General features: G+C 38.6%; 1 protein-coding gene across 5 annotated transcripts in view; it reads right to left on the reverse strand.

The window, feature by feature from the left end:
- The window catches only part of SEC16B (SEC16 homolog B, endoplasmic reticulum export factor), a 69,427-nt gene that overhangs the window by 38,988 nt on the left and 7,026 nt on the right, over positions 1 to 23,413 (reverse strand). Inside the window, exons 1-11 of one of the 5 annotated variants that reach the window (XM_074308449.1) lie at positions 17,829 to 17,939; positions 15,446 to 15,570; positions 14,720 to 15,095; positions 12,226 to 12,335; positions 11,350 to 11,470; positions 9,045 to 9,165; positions 5,515 to 5,662; positions 5,026 to 5,174; positions 3,443 to 3,504; positions 2,225 to 2,360; positions 1,206 to 1,436 (exon numbers count right to left, since the gene is read on the reverse strand). In XM_074308449.1, the coding sequence (XP_074164550.1) occupies positions 1,206 to 1,436; positions 2,225 to 2,360; positions 3,443 to 3,504; positions 5,026 to 5,174; positions 5,515 to 5,662; positions 9,045 to 9,165; positions 11,350 to 11,470; positions 12,226 to 12,335; positions 14,720 to 15,030 (1,389 nt within the window). In that variant the 5' untranslated portion in view covers positions 15,031 to 15,095; positions 15,446 to 15,570; positions 17,829 to 17,939. Of the gene's footprint in view, positions 1 to 1,201; positions 1,437 to 2,224; positions 2,361 to 3,442; positions 3,505 to 5,025; positions 5,175 to 5,514; positions 5,663 to 9,044; positions 9,166 to 11,349; positions 11,471 to 12,225; positions 12,336 to 14,719; positions 15,096 to 15,445; positions 15,571 to 17,828; positions 17,962 to 23,413 lie in introns of those variants that run through there. The other 4 variants (XM_074308447.1, XM_074308450.1, XM_074308451.1 and 1 more) reach the window with 4 other exon arrangements.

A 23,413-nucleotide genomic window follows, 5' to 3' on the forward strand; every position in this document is an offset into this window, starting at 1 on the left:
GAGATGAATTCACACCTCTCTAAGGCTGAATCAATCATGTCAATGATTCCTTGAGAAAGGAAATATATCTAACTTATCCTGAAAATGTAGATTCACTCAACAAATATTTATTAAAGGGTGTATGTAAGGCACTGTGCTAGTGTAACCCATTATTTCCTCAATTCCAGGAAATTTGTCATTTAGGGACACTAATGAGCTAATAAGCTAATTATACCTCCAGGCAAGAATAAATTGATCATTCTTAAAAAAAAAAAAAAAAACTCCCCATTTAATCCTTTTAGAGGGAGAAAGAAAAGGAGAGAGAGAGAGAGAGAGAGAGAGAGAGAGAGAGAGAGAGAGAGAGAGAGAGAGATTATGACTAGAGGTAGGTCTCAGAATCAGAATAACTCAGGTTTAAATCCAGGGTCTGACATGTGCTGTCTGTATTTCCCTAAGCAAATCACTTAGTACCTCACAAGGTGACAGGAAGGAAGGAAGGATAAAAGGAAGGAAGGAAGAAAAGGAGGGAGGAAGGAAGGAAGGAAGGAAAGAAGGAAGGAAGGAAGAAAGGAAGGAAGGAAGGAAGGAAGGAAGGAAGGAAGGAAGGAAGGAAGGAAGGAAGGAAGGAAGGAAGGAAGGAAGGAAGGAAGGAAGGAAGGAAGGAAGGAAGGAAGGAAGGAAGGAAGGAAGGAAGGAAGGAAGGAAGGAAGGAAGGGAGGGTAGAGAGAAAGAAGAGGGCCTCTTAGATTATCAGTCCTATCTTGGGCTAGTCCAAACCTTTCATACTCTTATATGACTGGGCTGGTGTAATCATTATATTCCAACATATATTACTGCTGGAGGAATCCCTTTAATGGCCCACAAATAACTTTTTTTTAATCTTTTACTAAAGAACCAAGTCTATTGCTGTTGTTCAGTCCTTTCAATCATGTCTGACTCTTCATGATCCCTTTTGGAGCTTTCTTGACAAAGATACTGGAGCTGTTTTGCCTTTTTCTCTTCTAGCTCATTTTTCAGATAAGAAAACAGAGGCAAATAGGGTTGAGTGACTTGTCCAGAGTCACACAGCTGATAAGTGTCTGAGGCCAGAATTAAACCCAGAAGATGAGTTTTCCAGACTCCAGGTACTCTATGAACTATACCACCTAGCTTCCCCCACCATGTCTAGACTGCTTTAAAAATACAACTCCTTGAGGGATTTAAGTATAAAATTAAAGAATACTTGCCTTCTTTCTTCCATAGAAGAGAAGTTTAGTGAACTTCTCTATAATCTGGGCGGGTGTCTCTACACTGGGAGGAATCTCACCAGTAAGCAAGTTGGGTGTCCCAGAGCTTGGTAGTGGCCAGTCATCATCGGTCAAGTTGATCAGGTTAGCTACAGGGGCTTGTCTTTTATATTTCTCCATCTTTTTGCAGTCTTGCATCAACAATTCAGCTACATCTGACCCCACCATTGACTTTAAAAAGAGCAAAGAGAATAGACCATGAGGTCTATAACAAGATTCCAAGAAGAGCCTATCTCTGTCCTAATCTATGATTCAGGCTAAGAAAATAATGACCTAAGGATCTTTCTAAAAGATCTTTATGTAATAAGAGTTATTTCTCCCCTCAACACACACACACACACACACACACACACACACACACACACACACACACACACGCTTGTACAGATGCAATGTTTCTCATAAAGCACTTGGATGGCCAGCATTCATCTCGTTAACATTGTTGATTATAGCCATGACTTCTCTGGAAGATCACCAGGAGTAACAGAAAAAACTGCAAACTTTTATGGGGTTGTTTCCTAGCTGGACCACCTTCCATAGTGTAGGGATGCAAATAGAAAGGTTCCTATATTTAAACTGGTATTTGTGGTATACAAAAAAAAAAAAAAAATAGCCTTGAAGGTTACAAAAGTGAATTTAAATCTTGCCTCTGATGTTTTCTAAGTATAGACCTAGATCAAGTCACTTTTTCAGTGATCTAATCAACCCTCTTTGTCTCTACAAAATAAGTCTCTATCAGTAGAGGAAGTCCCCATAACAGGAGGAGGAGGATGATGATGATCCTGATGAATTCACTGGTCTAGACCAAAAATAACAATAATTTATTTACACTTTTTTCTCCCAGAACAATGTTTTGCATCTGACATTTTGCAATAAAAGTCCATGAAATTAACACAGCTTTATACAACTAGAAGCCCTTTTATTTCTATCTGCCTAAATAGGGCCGTTTGTCTACATACTCCATTCTGCCGACAAAGGAGGACGAGCAGCTTCCAGAGCAGGGCCAAATCTCTACCTCTTGGACTCTCAGCCTTGGAACTCAAAGCTGCCTTCTGCTGGCAAAACAACATCACATCCACCTTGTGCAAGTCTTCCCTGTGGGGGCAACCCAAGAAGCAGAGTTAGTCACTGGGAATCTTATTTTACAATAGTCAAGGGAAGGGTAATTAGGGTTCTCTACAAACATGAAAGATGCCTCAGAGAAGGAGATTAGGGCTCGGCCATGAGGATTTCTCAAAAAGCCTGGCCACATAAATACAGTGGGGAGCAGTCTGGCTACAAGGAAGCTGTCATCCCAAGGAAGGAGAATGGATTTAGGATTATCAGCTCAAAGAGAATATTCAAAGTAAAGGGGATCATGGGACCTAACACCTATTTTCCAGATGAGGAAACTGAGACTTGCCAAGCTAAGTAGTGACAGAGATGAGCCATGAATCTAGATTTCCTGGTTCACAATTCAGTAATTTTTTCCATTATTCCCCTGTAGTCATATGCCATAGAAAACAAGGCTTTTATTCACTTACAATTGAAGGAGAATGCCCTATGGCCATAGAAATACTCTGTTGTTTTGGGGTTTGTTTGTTTTGTTTTTTTTTTTCCTCTTGGAATGCACGTAGAGCTGAGAAAAATAATCACCGATATAGAGAAGCTCCAATTCAAACCTACAGAGGGCAGATGTGCCCAATCATTCTAATCCAACTATTGAATTCCATCATGCCTTTTCTCCCTAGTGGAATCCATGCTTTAAGGCTATTTTTTTAAACATTAATTCACTCCTTGGCAAGTTCCCAGAAACCACTCTGACAATGGTGTGCTTTTCTAATATCCATCTGCTGTCATTCATATGGAGCCCTCAAATTTCCTTGAGGTGATCTCTATAAATTTTAATTGATTTTTTTTACCATGGGTGGTCTCTTGCTTTTAAACCTGTTTTCTTGTTCTCTTTAGCTACAAATGATGAAATCAATATAGACAATGACACATTTGGCTCTGTCCCACAATACAAAGGAATTTGCTTTGTTATCCATTAGTGAATCTTTTCTTCAAGGAAAGGCAAGCAAACTAGAGCCAAACAGATAGCAACTCAAGAAGCATGTGAGCCATGAACAAAAGGAACTGACTTGTAGCAAATAAAAAAAAAAAAAAGCTCTACTCAGAAAGTCTTGCAGGAACTTTACCTGATCAGAGGTCCTGAGAAAGCTCTTAGCTCCTCTTGTTCCTCTGTGTCATTAAGGAAAACCTGGAAAACAAAAGCAGATTTCCTCTGCCTATCTAATGCACGGAACGGTGAGTGGAAAGGTTTTGTCAGTCTCCCTTAGCCAACCTTCAGAGAGAACGATTTTTAAAAGCACTTTGGAACATTTCTGCTACATAAGCAACACTGTCCTAACTCAAAACAAAATGCTAAGAGAAGCAAATGGCCTTTTAATAAATGGAGACAGTGCATTATAGAAGGCAGGAGCTGATATTTGGAAATATGGCTTAAAATCCTAGTTCTGACACTTAACTTACTAGCTAGTTGATAGGATTTTAGGTTATAGATTATAGATTATAGGTTATAGATATAGATGAGTCAATAGGCAAGCCATTTACTCTACTGGCTCCCTAGTTTCCTCATCTATAAAATGGAGATACTAATACTTGGACAACTCACCTCAAAAGGTTGTTCTAGGTTGAATTTTGTTATTTTCAATGTGATGTGAGCTATTATTATTATCTCTAATGTAATGGGTAGGACAGGCAGTTTAAAACTGAGTCCCTCCAACTTAAGAGTTATAAACCATAGAGACTCATTAGTATTGATGCAAAGTAAAATGAATAGAAGCAGATAGAGTAATAGCAATGTTGGACAATGATCAGATATGAATGACTTAGCTATTCTCAGCAATATAAGGATCCATAATGAAGTCTGAAGGACTTTCCATCTCCAGAGAAAGAGCTGATAAAGTCTAAATGCAGATTGAAGCATACTTTTTTCTTTATTTTTAGTGTTTTTTAAATCTATGTTTTCTTTCACAATATAACTAACATGGAAATGTGTTTTACATGACTGCATTTGTATAACCTATATCAAATTGCAATGAGAAGGGAGGGGAGAAAAGGAAGGAGAGAATCTGAAACTTTAAAATATTTTTAAATAAATGTTAAAATTGTTTTTACATGTAATGGGGGAAAATAAAACACTAAATTTAAAGAACAAAATAAATGGTTTATATTCGGTAGTTAAAAGAAAAAGGAAGAACTTAGACTCCAAACTGAAGGGGACCTCACATATAATACAACTCCTTCATTTTACAAATGAGAAATACATAGCTAGTAAATGGAAAAACCAAGAGTTGAACTCTTTAACCAAACTGAACCAAGAGTTAAGTCCTCTGACTAAAAATCCAGAATATTTCTCACTGATGTCATGTTTGAAATGAAGCATCCTACTTCCTTTTTTCAAGCTTTGTTATAATCATAGTTCCTTATGATAAAGATCTGGGCAAGAAACTCAAATTTCAGGACACTCAACTAAACTGTAATGTTTGTCCATGAATGGAACTCTACCCAATACAGTTACTTGTGATTCAGAACACCACCAAGCTGTCATGTTAAAAATGTGGTATATTTCTGGGCAAGGCAACATACTGGTCATACAAATATCTCATTTGGTGAGCAAAAAACATGATTATACATGGTTAGCAATTCAGACTGAGGAGTGTATAAGGAGAAGTTAAGAGCAAGGCTGTATCCAACATGGAGGCTCTAATAGTTTTACCTCCAAACTGTGTACTTCCACGAGTGCTGTCTGCCCATCAGCTGGATGGTTGGGGCACACCACGATCAATTGACCTCCTGGTCCAAAGCACACAGGTGTGTGAGGGATGAAGAACTTCATGGGATCCACAGGACCAACTGGTGCATCTTCTAACCAGAGATAATCATTGTTAGAGCTGCTGTCTTGGGTTATAAGACATTGATATGAAAATGACACTGGGGCAAGATTCTGGATGGGCTAGAAAATTAGAGCCTCAAATTAATATCACAATTAAAATCCCTGCAATTGAAGTTCATGAGTTCAGTCAATTAACAGGATTTATTAAGTACTTACTTTGTGCCATATACTATTGTAGGCTCTGGGGATACAAAGATAAAACAAAAAATAATTTCTGCCCTCAAGGAGCTTATATTTTATTAGGGAATTCAAGGATCATTTATAAATGGGGCAGGTGACAGAAAAGCTTCTCAGCAGAAGGTTGCTGCTAACCTGTCTGAACAGGACTCCAAGTCTTCAAAGGTGTAGAGTCGAATTGATCAGATGAATCCAACATGTACTGGCTGAGCTCATAGCTGCTGGAGCTAAGACCCGACTCCTTATATTGCTGGAGCAAACTAGACCCATCAGTCGATGAAAGCTGGAAATTTTTTTAAAAACTGAATAATCAATTAACTTTTATTAAGCACCTACTATATACCAGGTACCGTGTTAAGCACTGGACAATGACAATACATCTGGACATAGTGGCTGTCCTGTGTTCTCGAAGAGAGCCAAAATGACATCACTAGGTTAGAATAGAGTTAGTATGTCCAATTATAACTGATCAGAACTCAGAAGGCTCTGTCACAACTGGAAACAAATATCTGGGGTGGATTCTCTAATTTTGTACATCTTGCACTTTATTCACAGAACACAGCACCTTCTCTGATGAGAGCACACCACGCTGGACAGTCCTGTGCCAGTGTCTCCCATGTCATACAATCAATTCTAAAGTTCTTTAAAAAAAATACATCAGGAAGATGGGACTGATTGAGTAGATCATTGCAGAGACCTCTCTCTCCTGATGCTCTTTTAAGAAAACCAAAATCCAATTCCCCAATAAATAATGTGACAGTGAAAGGATTCATTAGTAGTTCAGTCCATCAACAAGTATTTACTGAGCCAGGCACTGTAAAACAGCAGTATTAAACTCAAATAGAAACTGGGACCATTAATCCATACATAAGGATCCTATGAGACATAGATTGGCTTAGTTTCAAAATATAATGTTATCTATAATTTATTTTATTTTCATTTATTTTGTTAAATAGTTCTCAACTTATTTTGTCAATATCATTTGACTAATTGACTAATTTTAATTTGACTAATATCAAATTCATTTGCTAAATATTTTAAATATTAAATTTATATTTTCATCTGATCATGGCCACAATCAGGTGTGGGCCATAAGGCATAGCCCTTGACTTTAGGAAACTTACAACTTAAATGAGAAGACACATGAAAATGAAAGGGTACAGCTTCTAGGGGAAATATAGCAATAATTTTAAGGTCTTCTGACCTTAAAATGCTTCTGTTCTGACAATCTATCAATGATTCTAAAGTCTTCTGGGTTTGGAATCAGCGATCCTGAGGTCCCTAGATCTTAAGAGTGTTTATTGTCCTAACAATCAGTTTATCAATGATTGTAAAAGTCTTCTGTCCTAGGAATATAATAATATTTTTTCTTAGACTTTATGGAAGATATATTAGGAATCCTGAGGCCCTCTGACCTTAGAATGCCATTGTTCTAACAATATTTCAATGATTCTAAGTCTTCTGGACTTAGAATAATCCTACAAACATTACTGACTGCCAGATAGATAATCTGTTGGTCAGTGATAACCAAATTCCTTGGACAATAGGGAATAGATCACCCCTCAAATCTATCTGTAAGCTCTGGTCTAACCTTGTCCTATAAATCTATCTTCTTGCTCTTGTTTTTTATTTTTGTTTTTGTTTTTTTTTGTTGTTGTTGTTGTTGTTGTTTTGTTTTTGTTAATTCTTTTGGAACTTAGCCTGCTTCAACTGGTATTACAATTACAATAAACTTTGCCCCTTGACTTAGAGATGGGTTCAAGCCTGCAAATTCTTTTGAGATACCTTGTGACACGGGTCTGTGACCCCAACCTTTTGGGATCCCTTCTGAACCACAACAAAACCACATAAAACAGAATAGGAAGCAAATACCAAATTCTTTGGAACCTATTATAAAAACCACAGGTATTCTGCAGAAAGAGCCACACGAGCCAAGGTAGGTAAAGTGTGTGATTCTCTTTTCCAACCTAAATTAAAATATTCCAATAGCTCACAGATCCCTTAGAAAAAATAAATTGCTAATCTACTTGAGGTCAAGGGCAAGGAGTTTCAATTCAATTCAACTCAACAAACAATTATGACATTTATTAAGCATCTACTGTTGTTTGCCTTTTGTTCTCAAGGAGGACCAATGAGATGATAGATGTTGTCTTGATTTGCACGTGAATTGGATTGTAAGTGAGCACAGTCATCAGTCTCTCTCTTCTTGGGTCATTAATGTCCAGTGGCAGGACAAAAGTCAAGACAGCCTGGGATGCCATGGATTACCCTGGTATCTTCTCTGCCTGACCAAATTCTAAGTATTCTCCAACTCCTGCCTCAGCTGCCTTCATGTTCATGGAAACAAATTGTTCTCATTCGCCCATTCTTCTAGTATGGAAGTACCAGGGTACATATGCCTAACTCACCTATAGGTTTGAGACCACAATCAAACATGGGTTATAGGGCATAGCCCTTGACTTTGGGAAACTTACAACATAAATAAGAAGGACAACACATATGATTTAGCCAACTCAACTGGTTTAGCCACTCTGCTGAGCATTTTACCCAGGTGTGACTGCTGTACATGCTAGAGCTTCTTGGATCCACAGGTAAGATGGCTGGGTGAATCAGGTGAGACACCAAAGGTAGATGAGCAGCCCTGAAAAGGGCTCAGCAATCCCTCACACCAGAGGTGCTAGTTTTCCTCAATACCCTATGCCAGCTAGATGGCACAATGGACAGAAGGCCAGACCTAGAGTCAAGAAGACTCATCTTTCTGATTTCAAATCCTGCCTAAAATACTTCCTAGATGTTATTTTGTTGGACAAGCCATTTAGCACTGTTTGCCTCCATTTCCTCATCTGTAGAATGAACTAAAGAAGGAAGTTGCAAACCATCCCTGTCTCTCTTCCAAGAAAAACTCCAAATGGGCTCACAAAGAGTCAGACAGAATTGAAATTATTCAACAATAATGCTAAATAGGGGGCAGCTAGGAGGTGCAGTGGATAGAGCACCAGCCTTGAATTCAGGAGGACTGGAGTTCAAATCTGTCCTCAGACACTTAACACTTCCTAGCTGTGTGACCCAGGGCAAGTCACTTAACCCCAGCCTCAGGGGGAAAAAAAAAAAACAATAATGTTAAATAACAAGCACTATGCTAAGTCTAGGGAAACAAAGAAAGGCATAAGACTGTCCCTGTCCTCAATGTAATGAGAAACTGAACATAGCAGAAAGCAATGAAATCTCAAGGGAAAGAGTTGTTTTTCAGTTCCATCCAATTCTCCATAGTCCCATTTACAGTTTTTTAATGTGTTTTTAGTTTGCTTTTGGCAATGACACTAGAGCAGTTTGCCATTTCCTTCTCCAGCTCATTTTACAGATGAGAAAACTGAGGCAAACAGAGTTAAGTGACTTGCCCAAGCTCATAACCTAGTAATTGTCTGAGGTCAAATTTGAATTCAGATCCTCCTGACTCCAAGCCTAGCATTCTATCCATGGTATCTCCTTGCTGCCCTGGGTAGATTTTACATCTGGAATTTAAAAGTAGAAGACCCTGATTAAGCCAAACGTGGCCACAGCTTTGCAGAATCCTGGCCACTGGAGAGAATCCAAAAGGCACCAGACTTTGAGAATGAAGGTAAAAGCTTTCTAATTGTGACACTTCAGACCTATAGGTGAGTTACCTCATTGAGCTGGGTGTTGGCCCCTTCCAAGGTGCTATATGGCAGTTCCTCTTCCCCTGGTCTTTCTTGCCTGGCAAAATCAGAAACGGGGCTTTCCTTGTATTTATCATAATTTTTAGACCTGCAATAAGGAGAACCAAACCTGTAAGAAACCAACAGTAAGCAAACACAAATAAAATAGTACTTTTTGGGGGGAGCCAGGCAATTTGGGACTAAATGACTTGCTCAAAGTCCCACAGATTGCAAGTGTTAAATGTCTGAGGCTGAATTTGAACTCAGGCCCTCCTGATTCTAGGGCCAGTGCGTTACTACTGCATCATTTAGCTGCCACAAGATGGTACTTTTTATATTTCAGAAGATAAAGCAAATGACCCTAGCTCCCAAGCAAGAAGGGACCTGAAAATCCATCTTTATTTAACAGATAGGAAAACTGAAATCCAGGGAGATTTGGTTCCCTGCATAAAAGTCACAAAAATCAGTAATATTCAGAAAATGAGATTTGAATCTAGGTTCACTGATTCCAGAGCTGGTGTTCTTTGCATTATATACCACCATTTCTCTACTGAATACATTCTCCCTCATTAGCCTCCATTACCTAGCAATTCAACAAATAAAAAAAAACCTATTGTGTTCTTGGTGCAGTAGCTTGGAATAAGTTCAAGTCCACAGAAAAGGTGTCTTTCTTATTGGTCTAAGAAGATTCAAATAGTTTAAATAAAAGTGCTTAGATTTGAGAAGGACTTTTCTGGATAAAGATACAAATACAGATGGATTCCCATCCTCTTTTCCTTTTCTTTTATTCTCCTGGACTGTCTCAATTCTTCCATTCTTCAGCCCAGAGGCCAGTTTATGATAATTCATCTTTAATGCTACCAGTCCAGAACCAGGTGAGTATCATAAGTCCTGATCATGCTTAACTATGAGAACATTATAGAGGTTAAGTCAATTTAGAAAAAAAATTAAGGACCAAATGTGATCTTTTACTAGTATATAGAATTCTTAGTGAGGAAGCTCCCTCCATCAATGGGATGCTCTGCCATTTATAATCATATAGAATTACCTAGAGCAATAGTGTTAAAACACAGCTCCTAGCTGTAGGACTGACAGAATCAGGATAAGATATAATTGGCAAATGTTTAACAAAATAAATAAAACTACAATGCAACATAGATGATGTCAATATGTGGTTTTTAATCTAATTTTGTTTGAGTTTGACTCCACTGACCTAGAGCATTCAGAGTTTAAATGATCTGCCCATGACCAAACAGCCATGAATCAGAAAACAATTGAATCCTGACCTTCCTAAATCCAAAGCTGGCTCTCTTGAGACACATGTCAAACTGACTCTCTCAGGTTGATGATAAGATTCTGATAAAATCCTGAGACCACAGCAGATATGGATCTATCAAAAGTCTATCATGAAAGACTAGATCAGATCTGGGGTTCTCAGGGTCCAATGTGGTCCATAATTACATACCCAACACTGCCTCTGCTCTCCTTCAGATCCCTCAAACTGCTGCAATAATCCCAAACAATCCTCCCTCCACTCAGCTGACAAACTGATTTTCCTAAAATGCAAGTCCTATCATATTGTTTCCCCCATGTTATTCCGGTGTTGACCTACTACCTCCAAGATCAAATATAAAATCCTCTGGCTTTTAAAACCCCTCATGACTTGGTCCCCTCCTACCTTGCCAGTTCTCTTATATCTTACACTCCTCCCCAACGTGCTCTGAGATTCAGTGACATCAGCCCCCTTGCTACCGAGTCCTCAAATACAACCTTCTCTGAATGTTTTCTATAGCTATCTCCATGCTTGGGTAACTCTCCCTTCTCTTGGCTACTTGCTGGCTTCCCTAGCTTCCTTCAAGCTTCAGCTATAATCCCACTTTCGACAGAGAATATTTCTTAGTGTCTTCCCTCTGAGACTGTCTGTGCCCACTATATATACATATATATGAATATATATATGAATATATATACACAGATATGTCATATATATATATATATATATATATATATATATATAAAGAGAGAGAGAGAGAGAGGTCTCTTCCACTAGATGGAATAGATAGCTTCTTAGAATAAGGGACTGTTTTTCTTACTTTCCTTGTATCTCTAGAGTTTAGCCCAGTGCCCTAAGACAAAAAGGTACTTAATAAATGTTAGTTAATTGACAAACTAGTCCAGTACAGGATGGGACATGAAGTTGAGGGAAGAAAAGCATCCTTTCTTCTAAGGTTTGCTTCAGGCACTATGACTGTGATAAGAACAAAGTGAGATCCTTCCTTTGTTGCCATCTTACCAAAACTGCATTTCACCATTTGTTCCAAATGGGCTGTTCTGTCTTTCCTCATGGTAGTCACTGTAAGGGTTTTGATCTCTATGATCTCCGTGTCTAGTGTGGGGACTCCCCTGCCTTGGAACTACAGCCAAAAAGAGAAAGAATGATAGGTCAGAAATGACAGGCTCGCATTTCCCAGAAGCAGGGTATCTAAGCAATGTACCCAAAAATCTATTTGGGAGTCATGAAGCAGAATTGCTTGACTGAGGAGAAGTCTGAAAGTGCCAGCCTCTGACACATATTTTTTATCCCCCACAGACTATTAAGAACAAAAAATATTACAAGGGTGGGGAGATGGAGGTGGGATATATGTATGTCTATGTGTGTAAAGGCAGCACCAAAACAGACTCCTTCTCCTCTCCAACAGTGTCACAAGCTGCCTGAAACACCCACCACCCACGACTGAATATGCTGCTCATCTGTCTAGAACTATGGAATTTGAAATTTTGCACATGTGAACAATGGCAGCAAGACCGCTGTATTTATGAGACTGTACAGTATACTAATGAGGCTAAGGTCAAATACTTGGTTTCCATGTAGTTTGGCTGCTCTGCTCTCAGGTTTTGGTCTTGGTTACAAAAACTTTAAGGGAGATGGATCAGTACAGCGTGTCTTCAAATTTACAAAAATAAATCAAGGGACATATCTTAATGATGGTAGATCAATAGTATTCTCTTAGTAGATGAAGAATAGCAGCTCCTTCCTTGGCTCCATCCTTCAAGATCAAGAAATACAGATATCTGGCTTCCCTCTCTTGGGTAGATTTCCATGGTATAAAACTGCCATGGATGGATCTATTAGTGAGCCTCAAGTCCCAAGGACCTATCCCATCCATACCTCGGTCTTCTTTCAGCAGTTGTGAATGTCCATGATAATAACTTCCATAGGGATATTCTTCCCTTGTGCTTGTAGGAGGGTGGTTCTGATATGGATTCTCATATACTGACCTGAAATCACACACACACACACACACACACACACACACACACACACACACACACACACATTTAAACACAAAACACTGAAAGGCACAAGTCAAGATTAAAAAAAGAGTTATAATAATTCAATTCAGGAAGAAGTGGCTTCAAATTTGGTCTGTGACTCATGTTCCTCTTGGGATCATGTCCTGAAGAAAGTCAGAATTCAGGAGAATTTAAAATTTCAAGAAACCTTACAGAACCTCAGGATGATTCTCCTCATTTTACAGATTTAGAAAATAAGGTCCAAAAACATATTAATGGTATTAAAACTGTGGAGGGAAATACTGTGCTTATCGCTACTTCCATGAAAGTCAAGGGTGTTTCTCTAGAAGTTTTTGGCCCAGAGACCACCATGATGTACCAGAAGATGGAGCCCACCAGATTGATTGGCTCCCTGGGCTTTGCCCTCTATATTGTTGCTGAACCTTAAGGACTTTCCACCTATCCAATTGAGGCACTCAAAGAACCAAAAGCCTTTCCATCCATCCTGAAGCTGAACTTTCTTATAGGTGTTGTCTTCCATATTAGAATGTAAGCTCTTTGAAAGTGGGGGACTCCCTTACTTGGTTATTTGTATTCCTAGCACTTAGTTGAGTGTATGCCACATAATAAGCATTTAATAAATGCTCCTCCATTCAATTTCCACTTCATTCTTTTCCTCCGTGACACCACAAAAGGATAATATCCTAGGAGCCTTTATCCTATATAAACCTTGTCTGAGACAACTCAATTTAACAAGCGTGTGGTATTGGACATAATGATGTAGAAAGATTCAATTTATGGTCATATATTGAATCAATATAAAAGATGAAGAACTGAAATAAGGATTTGGGTCAGGTCACTTTAAATATGTCTATTTTCTCCTCCTGTGTCCTTAACCTGCTATCCTCTGAAAACTAACAGACCAAGAGAATAAGATGAAGGATATCAGCGGTTATTCTCACTAACCTCAAATATGAGTATTACTTTGTTATTTGCCAAAATATTGTTTTGCAATAAATTCAACTTATTAGCTTGTGGGCAAAATATTACCACACCACTATAACTGCTATTTTCTTCCTCTTCTTTCTTATGTGAAAAATGCAGGAAGGGAAACTTGGGTGCAGGCCACAGAGTCCAAAAACCTCCAACCTGAAATCAGCTTACTCAAACCCTGTTTTCTGAATCTGTAGCAGTTATCATTTATTTCTGATACCTGATATTCTCTGAAGTTACTGAAATAGTCTAAATAGCAAGAAATTAATGATGTCACCACTCTGATCAGTCCAGCCCATTGTGAGAAAGCTCCTTTTTTTGTTCTGGGATGCCTAGATATAACTATATAACTAGAGTATAACAATCAAGACTTTATTCTAGGATGGCAAAATTTGGAGAGCACCCTTTACATTGAGTCTATCAGTAACCTAGAAACAACTGACCTTACCACGTAGTTACCAAAAATCTTTTCTCCTTTGATCTAGATTTGTAATTCTGTATTGATATAAGGAAAAATCTTAGTATTCCAGGGCACTGACATGTGCCTGGGGTCCCACAGCAAAGGATATGTCCAAAGCTGGTACTTGAGCCAGGTCTAGCACATTTCCTCTCTGTCTACTACACTATTTTGCCTCTCTCCATTAACAAGAATAACTAGTTTAAATAGGAAGTAACTAAATGGCATTCTCCTTCCCTGCTTGCAGCCCCAAGGTAGTCAAACTCCAGTAAAGACAAAATTGTTCTGGTCCACTCAGCAGCAGCCTTTTAATATCTAGGGGGCTTCTGAATGTTATCATTCTAAGGTCTCCTCCTCTCCACTTTAGGTCAATTGAAAATGATTTTTTAAAGTTTAGGGGAGGAGAGGCAGTGAGAATATATTTCATGCTTTGGGGTGTCCCATGCTGCTTGCCCTCGGTACAAATTTTGCTATGGCTATACCTAGGATAACGGCCTTTTAGGAGGTTAGAGATTTTGTCTTTGGAATTCTCAGACAGCAGGGCCTGTCTTCCTGTCTGACTGCCACAACGTTTTCTAATTCCTAGTTAAACCTTTATTACTGGCCACATGGCTGTGGGCTCACAAAGGGGCTGCAGGGGAAGAAATAAGACAAAGCAATGGGCTGAGTTCACAGTCATTTATCTTCAGTCACTGTAACCAATTTGGGAGCAAAAAGAGTTTGGCACAGACAAAGGGGGAAGTTGCTAAGGAAACACAGTACGGAGGAGGATAAAGAGTGAAAAGTAAACGAAATAAGCAAGTCTCTCAGCCTAGCCTGTTCAGAAAAACAAGCTATCGGCATCCTATGATTTAGACCATTGCTTCTCAACTTTTTAGGAGATGTCACTGCTGGTTCTATCCAAGTCTTAAAGACTTACCTGGGATATAGCTGACTGGGATAACCACCTTCATAATACTCAGTCCCAGAATGAGACCTATTCTGGTCGCTTGATCTATATGGATGGCTCGGCCGCTGGTAGTCTGCCCATTGGTTTGGCCATGGTGGAGGGCCCCCTCGAAGGTCTGACCACTGGTAGAACTTCTCACCACTTTGCTGAGGATGAGGGTTCATGGGCATGTGATAGCCACCTTTCTGAAACCCCTTAGGCTGTGCTACAAGTCTTCCTTGGGGCTGGGGCTGGGGCTGGGCTTGAGGCTGGGGCTGAGGAACAGGAACCCAAGGTTTCATCCCTGGCTATTCTCAGAATTCCTCTTGAATTTTGATTCAACCGGTGTTGCAGTTACTTTATCTTCCTGTGAACAAAAGAGAGAACAATAGTCATTATCATTAATTTCATCCTCTTCCTCCTCCTCATCATCCTCATCAAAATTTAAGAACATGTCTATACATGGTCTAGAGTTAGGCTGAACAAAAAGAATTTTGTTCTTTTTGTTCATTCTGACCAGCTTCCTAAGACACTCTTTCAGACAGATTTCAGACACCTGAAAAGTATGAAACTAGCATATGAATTAAGTAATTTGTAGATAATGATATTAATCATATTTAGAAACAATAGAAGAAATGTATCTAAGCTAGCTAATGGAAAGGGAATCAGGGGAGCTGACTAAATAAAATTGATACAAATTAAAAAAAATCAATTTACCAGATTGGTGCTGCATTGTGCTGTACATTTGTTCATTAAATCATCCATCCATTCATCTATCTATTCATCTGTTCACACATGCATCCATCCATTCATTCAGTTCATTAAATGAATATGAAAAGGTCCTATGGGAGATACAAAAAAGTATTTTTATTTCAATATGAGTAACCAAGGCTATTCTTTAAGTAGAAAGAAAGTGAAATTTCATCCCCAAAAGATATCTTTCCTACATCCCTAAGTAATTCTCTAAGCACAGAGCCTCCTACTTACTTTCAGAAAAGGGAAAAGCTGAAAGGCTTATTCATTCTAATAATAGCTAGAATGTATAATAAAGCTTTTTAACAACCTTCAGACATAAGTGTTATTATTAGCCCTATTTTCAGATGAGAAAGCTGAGATCAATAGAGGTTAAGTGACTCTTGCCCATGATCACACAGTTAGCAGCCAGAATTTGAACTTAGCCCTTCCTGACACAAGATCCAATGCTCTATCCATCGTGCTATGTAACAAAGTGGAAAATAAATTCTCTCCGGACCAGTTGATTATCTGTCATACTCCACTACTCAAGTTCCATTACTGAGCCTCAAATTAATATAATACCCACAGCTAAATCTAACCCGTCCCCTTCCAAATTTCCCTGTCAAATTTCCCTGTTCCCCCATCTTCTCAATCCCCTAGCCTAGCAATACTGGGGTCACTCATGTCTCCTCATTATCTCTCACACCACCATATCCAATCTGCTTCCAATGTCTGTCGGTTCTTCATGATATCTCTTGAATATGTCCTGTTCTCCCCTATGACTCTGCCACCATTCTGATGTCTCATTACTGGACCACTGTAATAGCCCACTGGTGGATCTGCCTGCTGAGTCTCTCCCCACTACAATCCAAACTTCATTCAGTTGCTAAAGTGATGTTCCTAAAAAGTAATCATTCCTGTATCTGATAAATTCAAATGCTCTTTATTACTTTCAAAATGAAATATAAGATTTTTCTATTTGGCATTAAAAGCACATCATAATCTAAATTCTCACCTTACATCCACTTCAATCCAAAGACCCTGTTTTTCCTTGCAGTCCTGCAAACAAGACACTCCTCTGTATTCCCAGTACCTGGCACATAATTGGTGCTTAATAAATACTTAGTGACCAGCTGCCTCCCATATAATATCTGAGAGCAGATCTCAACCTTACCTAGACAGTCTGCTTTCTGGATGCCCAGGCCAACTCAGCCCTGATCCCCTCTTCTCCCTCAGGAATTATTTCGGGATGGCAAAGTTTTGATCAGTATAGTCCACTTTGATCTAGATAAGATGACCAAAGCTAAAAGTCAAAAGAATTGGGAATTCCTATAAAGTGGAAATCTTCCATCCATGTTTGAGAAACACAGGGAGCAGGGAGAATGTACTCCTGGAATTTCAACAAAAGACTAGCATGGGAACTCCTTGGTCTGTCTAACCCTTCTTCAATTACATTCACAATCTGTGGCATTGTATAACCAGGACTATCCCCTCTCCATTACCAAAATAAAGTGCAATGAAAGCCCTTTGTGTCAAATCTGCAAAGAATAGACAATGATTGAATCCAGTGAAAGATACTCCAGAGATACTGCTGAGTTGTATACCATTGGAACATTATCGGATCTTACCTATATTCCTCCTAAAATTTCCACCCACCACAGTTATGACACCCAATCGTATTGCAAAAATTAAAGCATGTGTCATCCTTTGCCAAAACAACACCCCTGCCCCTCCCACTGACCGATAGGATCAGGAACTGATAATCAAGTCAACATGGCCACAGCTTCTGTGGAATCTATTGCCCTCTGGCTCTACTTGGAATCTCAGTGATTTACAAGTGTAGGTTACTTAGTCTAAAGCTCCCTTTCCTGACCACCATTTCTCATTTGCTCTTAATCTTTCTTATCAGCCCTTTTTCACTTGTATATCCCATCCTATCTTACTTTTCCATTTTGTCTCCTGGAACATAATGCATGTATGCCCTTCCCCCAGAAATTATCTTATAAAGAGTTCATATTTAATGTTCATACATTTTGTTCTCTCAATAGAATGTGAGCTTCTTAAGGGCAGGGAATATTTTTGACATTATATTCCCAATGCCTAAAATAGTTCCTAATCCAAATTAGATACTTAATATTTAAATGCTCGTTGCATTTGATATTTAATGATTGTGATGAATAAACCCCACAAACCCCACATTCAAAGAAAAGAAGTGAATCCAAGAGCCATCCAATGGAGATTGAGCCTGACACTACCTATACACCAAAATAAGTGATACAACTAAAACTGTCATTTCAAAGCTGACTCTTACCGGAAGTCCCCTGCCAAAATCTAAGATAAGGGGCCCAATACATGCATACTGTACCGTGCATACAACAGCTCAGATCAGATCCCCACCTTCCAACTTCAGCAGCTTTAAAAGCTTCTTGGAATAGGTCTCCTTTTCTTTTCCTGGAAGGAACTATCAAAGTCCAGCTGCCACATCCACTGATACTTACCTGTCCCCTGACTGTCACAAACTCTCACAGTTACCTTTACAACTGCCTGGCCTCTTCTGGGCTAATTAATCAGAGCAAAGTCCAGGCCTGGCTATGACTGTTTACTCAGAACTTTGGCAGGTTCCCTGCTCAGGGCCCGAACTTTTCAGGTTCACATAAAACATCTAAACTCTCACAGAAATCGAGTGAAAAAATAGCCTCCAAAGCTAATTCCGCTGCCCCCTACCATGCTTTCTTTCCTTTCATCAGAACAGAATGATCCCACTGGGAGGACTGTCATCAGGGTTGAAAGAAAGTGTTTGTTGTTGCTTTTTTTCTTTTGCTTTGGTTTTCATTGGTCCTACTGTATTATTTAATCTGTTTTCTTCAGAGAGGCTGATTAAAATGCCCAACACAGAACACTTGAAATGTCTTTCACAAAAACTATTAAAAATTCTCTCCCATAAAAGAATTCCCCTAAGTTGACTTATCAAAAGGCATAAGTTGTACTTTTCAGTCTATGTTTCAAAATGCCCATGTTTCTCAATGAAAATGCAAACACAAAATGGTATCTCATATTCCCAGGAAGGACTGATTCTGTTATTTCTACTTCTATTGTGTCATCTTATGACATGGTCTTTCTAAATACAAGGAAGGCTAATGAGGAAAAGGGCAGACATAGACCCTCCTCAAAGGACTTAACTTCTCTCTTTCAAAATCTCTGCAGAAAAAAAGGGGGAAAACAAAAGGAGAGAATCAAAATGGCTGAATGAGTCTGCTGGCTCACTTCTGTAGACCCAACAAAGAGGTGGTTCCTCCCTTAGGAAGCCAAACCAGTGAGATCATCTTGAGGTTCCAGCCCCAGTTACTGAAACCATCCTCTGGAAGGTACTAAGGGGCAACTCAAGCCAAAGCCAATCACCTTCTAACATACCCTGTTATTAAGACAAATTAAGAGCTGGTTTTTGTCCACTGAAAAAGGCTCCAGGAGGCATGTTCATATTCATGAGGAAGAGATGTGGACAAGCAAGGATTTCTATCTTGTAAACTCATTAAGTTCTCCTCTGAGACAAGGCAAAGAAAGACTAGAAGGAGCATTAGGGAGTGAGGAGAAATTAGAGTTTATGACAGACAAGTTCAGTATTCTCAATAAAGCAATAAAGGAGGAAAATTGGGGAGAGAAAAGGAGGAGGAGGGGAAGAGGAAAAAGAAGAGGAAGAAGAAGAGGAAGGGGAGAAGAAAGAGAAGGAAAAGGAGAAGGAGGAGGAAGATGAAAAAGAGGAAGAAAAGGAAGAGGAAGAGGAAAAAGAGGAGGAAGAAGAAGAGAAGGAAAAGGAAAAGGAGGAGAAGGAGAAGAAGGAAAAAGAGAAATAGGAGGAGGATGAGGAGGAGGGAAAGGAGAAGGAAAAGGAGGAGGAGAAGGAAGAAAAGAAGAAGAAAGGGCTGGAAACAATTGCTGCTGTGAAGAATAGGCTAAAGGATCCATTAGAAAAGGATAAAGTAATTAATCTGCCACCATGAGGGTAGATTGCGATTAGATGTTTTGAATTTGTAGTGCAAGCCATTATATGACTACCACCAGCCAGCCACATTCTCAGCAGCCTTGGAGTAGAATTAAAGAAAGCAGATGGAGGAGATGATCCAATATTAAGAATTAGCAGGACACCAGAATAATATATTTTTGAAGCAGCTACATAGTACAGTAGATAAAGTACCAGGCCTGGAGTCAGCAGGACCTAAGTTTAAATGGGAACTGAGACACTTATTAGTTATGTGACCCTGGGCAAGTCACGTCACCCTGTTTGCTTCAGTTTCCCCATCTATAAAATGATCTGGAGAAGGAAATGGCAAACCACTCTAATATCCTTGCCAAGAAAATCTCAAATGGGATCAAGAAGAGTTCAACGTGACTGAAATAGCATATAAAACACTTCGCATACTTTAAAGAGCTATATAAGTGCCGCTGTTGTGGTACTTCAGTTATAACCTACTCTTTGTGAATCCACAGATATCAATGTCAATATTGTCCTTGGACTTTCTCTAGCAAAAAGATACTGGAGTAGCTTGCCATTTTCTTCCCCAAATAATTTTACAGACAAGGAAACAGATAGGTAGATTTAAGTGACTTGCCCAGGGTCACAGAACTAGCAACTATCTGAGGTCAGATTTGAAGTCAGGTCCTCTTGGCTCCAGGTACAATGTTCTATCCATTGTACCACCTAGCTGCCATCTCTCTGGGGGTACATGTATCCAAGTTTAGCAACCCCTAGGTTGACCACAAAAGTCTTTTCCAACTCTCAAATTCTGTGATTCTATAATCTTTTGTTCCGAAAGCATTTCATTTTTCCAAATACTTGTATAAATATCTTTCAAAATTCATTTTTGTAAAACTGTGTGTTCCAAATTTTTCTCCCTCCCTCCCTCCCCAAGACAGCAAGCAATCTGAGATAGGTTGAATATGTGTAATTCTTTTAAACATATTTCCATATTTTTCATGTTGTGCAAGAAACAGTGGATCAAGGTGGGGGGGGGGGAATCACAGAAAGAAAAAAATAACAAAAAAAAAAGGAAAAATACTAAGATTCAATCCACATTCAGTCTCCATAGTTCTCTCTTGAGTGCAGATGGTATTTTCCATCCCAAATCTATTGTAATTGTCTTGAATTGCTGCATTGTTGACCAGATGTAACTCCCCTTGCAGGTGACTGAGATAGAGTGGAGATGCTGGTCTTGATAATAAAGGTTAATAAATTTGAAGGGATATCAATACAAAGAGTAACTATCCAAGTGTGAGGGCAGACATTAGAGAGAAAGGAAAGATTGAACCAGATACTGAATTCCTTGAGAAAGGAAGGAGAGTGACTTGAAAGCAGAGGAATTAAAAGAGTATGGCCATCAATACCAGTGGTTAGTGTCTCCCCCCCCATTCTGCAGCAGCCCCAATCTACTGGGGACTTGAATGGACAAAGCACTTAGTCCAACACTGCTTAAAAGAAAACATCTTTGGAGTTCCCCTTTGGTATTAAAACTACCTTCAGAGCCTGTGGAGCAAATTTTTTTCAACATCTCTAGCTGTGACAAAACTGCCCTGTAAGGATCAGCTTGGTTTTTGGAACTACATCCAATGATTAAGATAGGGATTCAAAGCAGGAAATATTATTTGGGGTTTAAAAAACAACTATAACTTTTAAATAATAAGATATTCCCTTATGTAACAGCACAGTGTAAGTTTTACATCTCTTTATTGTGTGACATTTTTTCTGAATTTTTCTGAATCTCAGTTTCCTCATATGTAAATTGGGATGATTATTTGACTTTCTCAAAGTGCTCTTGTGAATATCAAACAAGAATACAGATGCAAAGCCTTTTGCAATTATATATATATATATATATATATATATATATATATATATATATATATATATATATATATATATATATATATATATATTATAACTATAGGCTATTACTGCATAGCTTGTTGATAGGTTCTGAGGGCAAGTCTCCAAAAAAAGAGTTTTAAAAATATTTGTAAGCAATAGAAGCAAATAAGTTTAACTCCTATGATGACTACTTAAAAGCATCACACTTATTTGGATTTATACATTCTGGTAAATTTGTTGAAATATATCTTATATTTGTTAAAAATATGTCATATATTATCTTATAACTAAGCACTATATTTCATCTTAATTTGTCATCAAATGAAAGGCTGAGTACATGCACTGGAAACGAAATTAGGGTCTCCATTAATGACCCATTTAAAATAAGAGCAGATATTTAAGCCAGCATCATACTGCCTGACAAGGTTCCCAATGTAGGGGATAGAAGAGTGGGGAAATAAAACCCCAGTAACATTCTGGAGAAGCTTGAAGCAGTTCTGAATCAATGGCCTGAGTTTCCTCCCTTGCCTCCTTCAGCGTTATGGGTGGCTCTAGCTGTTGCACCCCCAGAAAAGGCAGCCAGGAACTCGTGGTCTAGCTCTTTATCTCACCCACATCTAGGCCATGTACTGCTTTGAAGCTTGGACAAGGAAGACATCAGAGAAAGAGGCTGATGACATGTCCTGTGAGCTTCAGCCTCAAAGTCACATTTCTGACCTTCCACAACATCACCTTCTGCCCCTAGGGAAAAGATTGCCCAACAGTGGATATAATTGTGGTATCATTCTTTAAAATAATCAGCTTTAATGGGGGGAAAAAAATTAAAAAAAAACAGAGTGCCATAGTTTCAACTGGGTTCACAGCAAGTGACCAATTCTAATATGATTTTGTTTATACCACTAAAAATTAATTTTATTAAGTCAATTTAATTAATTAAGTCAAATTAATAAGGAATTAATAGAGAGTGTAATCTCTCTTGACCTTTCACCATTAATATAACACCTTTCTGAAAGAGCTACACAACCAGGAAATCATAGGTTATAGTGAAACCTCCAACTATCTAGAGAATTTCACCCTAAGAAGAGAGTAAAAGAGAAGGAATTCTAACAACACATAATTATTAGACACTTAAGGTGAGCAGAGTATTGTGTTAAGGACCAAGGACTGTCATATGAGAAAAGAAATAGCATTGTTCTACTTGGCTCTGGAGGAAAAGGATGAATTTACCCACCCACCCTCAGAAAAAAGTCTAACTTACTCTTACTGTTAGGAAAAGTATTCTAAGAATTAAAACTATTCAAAAATGGAATAGGCTGCCTTAGGAGATAGTGGATTCCCTCTCACCCCAATTCTTTCAAGCAAAGGCTGCCTATTTGCCTATCTGTTTTAGAAGAGATTCTTCCAGGTAGAAGTGAGACTAAATAGTGTCTAAGGTCTCTTCCAACTGAGATTCTGTGAGAGATAAAATTCAAAAGTCTGCTCTTTTGGAGCCTGTAGACAAGCAATAATAAGACTTACCTAGAAAATGTCTGTATATATGTTTGTGTATTTGTATCTGGATACATTTATGTATACATAGATACATATATATATATATATATATATATATCTATTGATACATATGTATCTATGTCTATATACATAAAGACATCTACAAATATATACATATACCTATATCTACATACATATATGCATAAGCATGCATGTGATACATTATATATGTATGGTGTTGTGTATTATACCCATGTAGATATAAATATAGATATTGATATCTTAACCGAGAGCCACAAAACTGACTGAATACTTATACTTCAAATGGATCTAAGGCTAACAGATCTGAACTGGCTGATTCCAAGACTTTATGATAATGCTAAAAACTGTGTTCTCAACGACCTCTGATACATCCAGCCTCCTAGCAAATGGCAAAGGTTATCTGGGAAGCTACTGATAGACTCAAGGAGCCAAAAATCACCACATGGTGACAGGCCTTATTATTGGTGTCTTAAACCAGTTGACAACTTTTGAAAAATGTCATACTAAAATTCTTACACTTTTCCTTCTCACAAGATGGGAGTAGGAAGATGGTGCAA

This window comes from Sminthopsis crassicaudata, chromosome 4 (assembly GCF_048593235.1).
Source record: "Sminthopsis crassicaudata isolate SCR6 chromosome 4, ASM4859323v1, whole genome shotgun sequence".
In the NCBI taxonomy this organism is placed as follows: domain Eukaryota; kingdom Metazoa; phylum Chordata; class Mammalia; order Dasyuromorphia; family Dasyuridae; genus Sminthopsis; species Sminthopsis crassicaudata.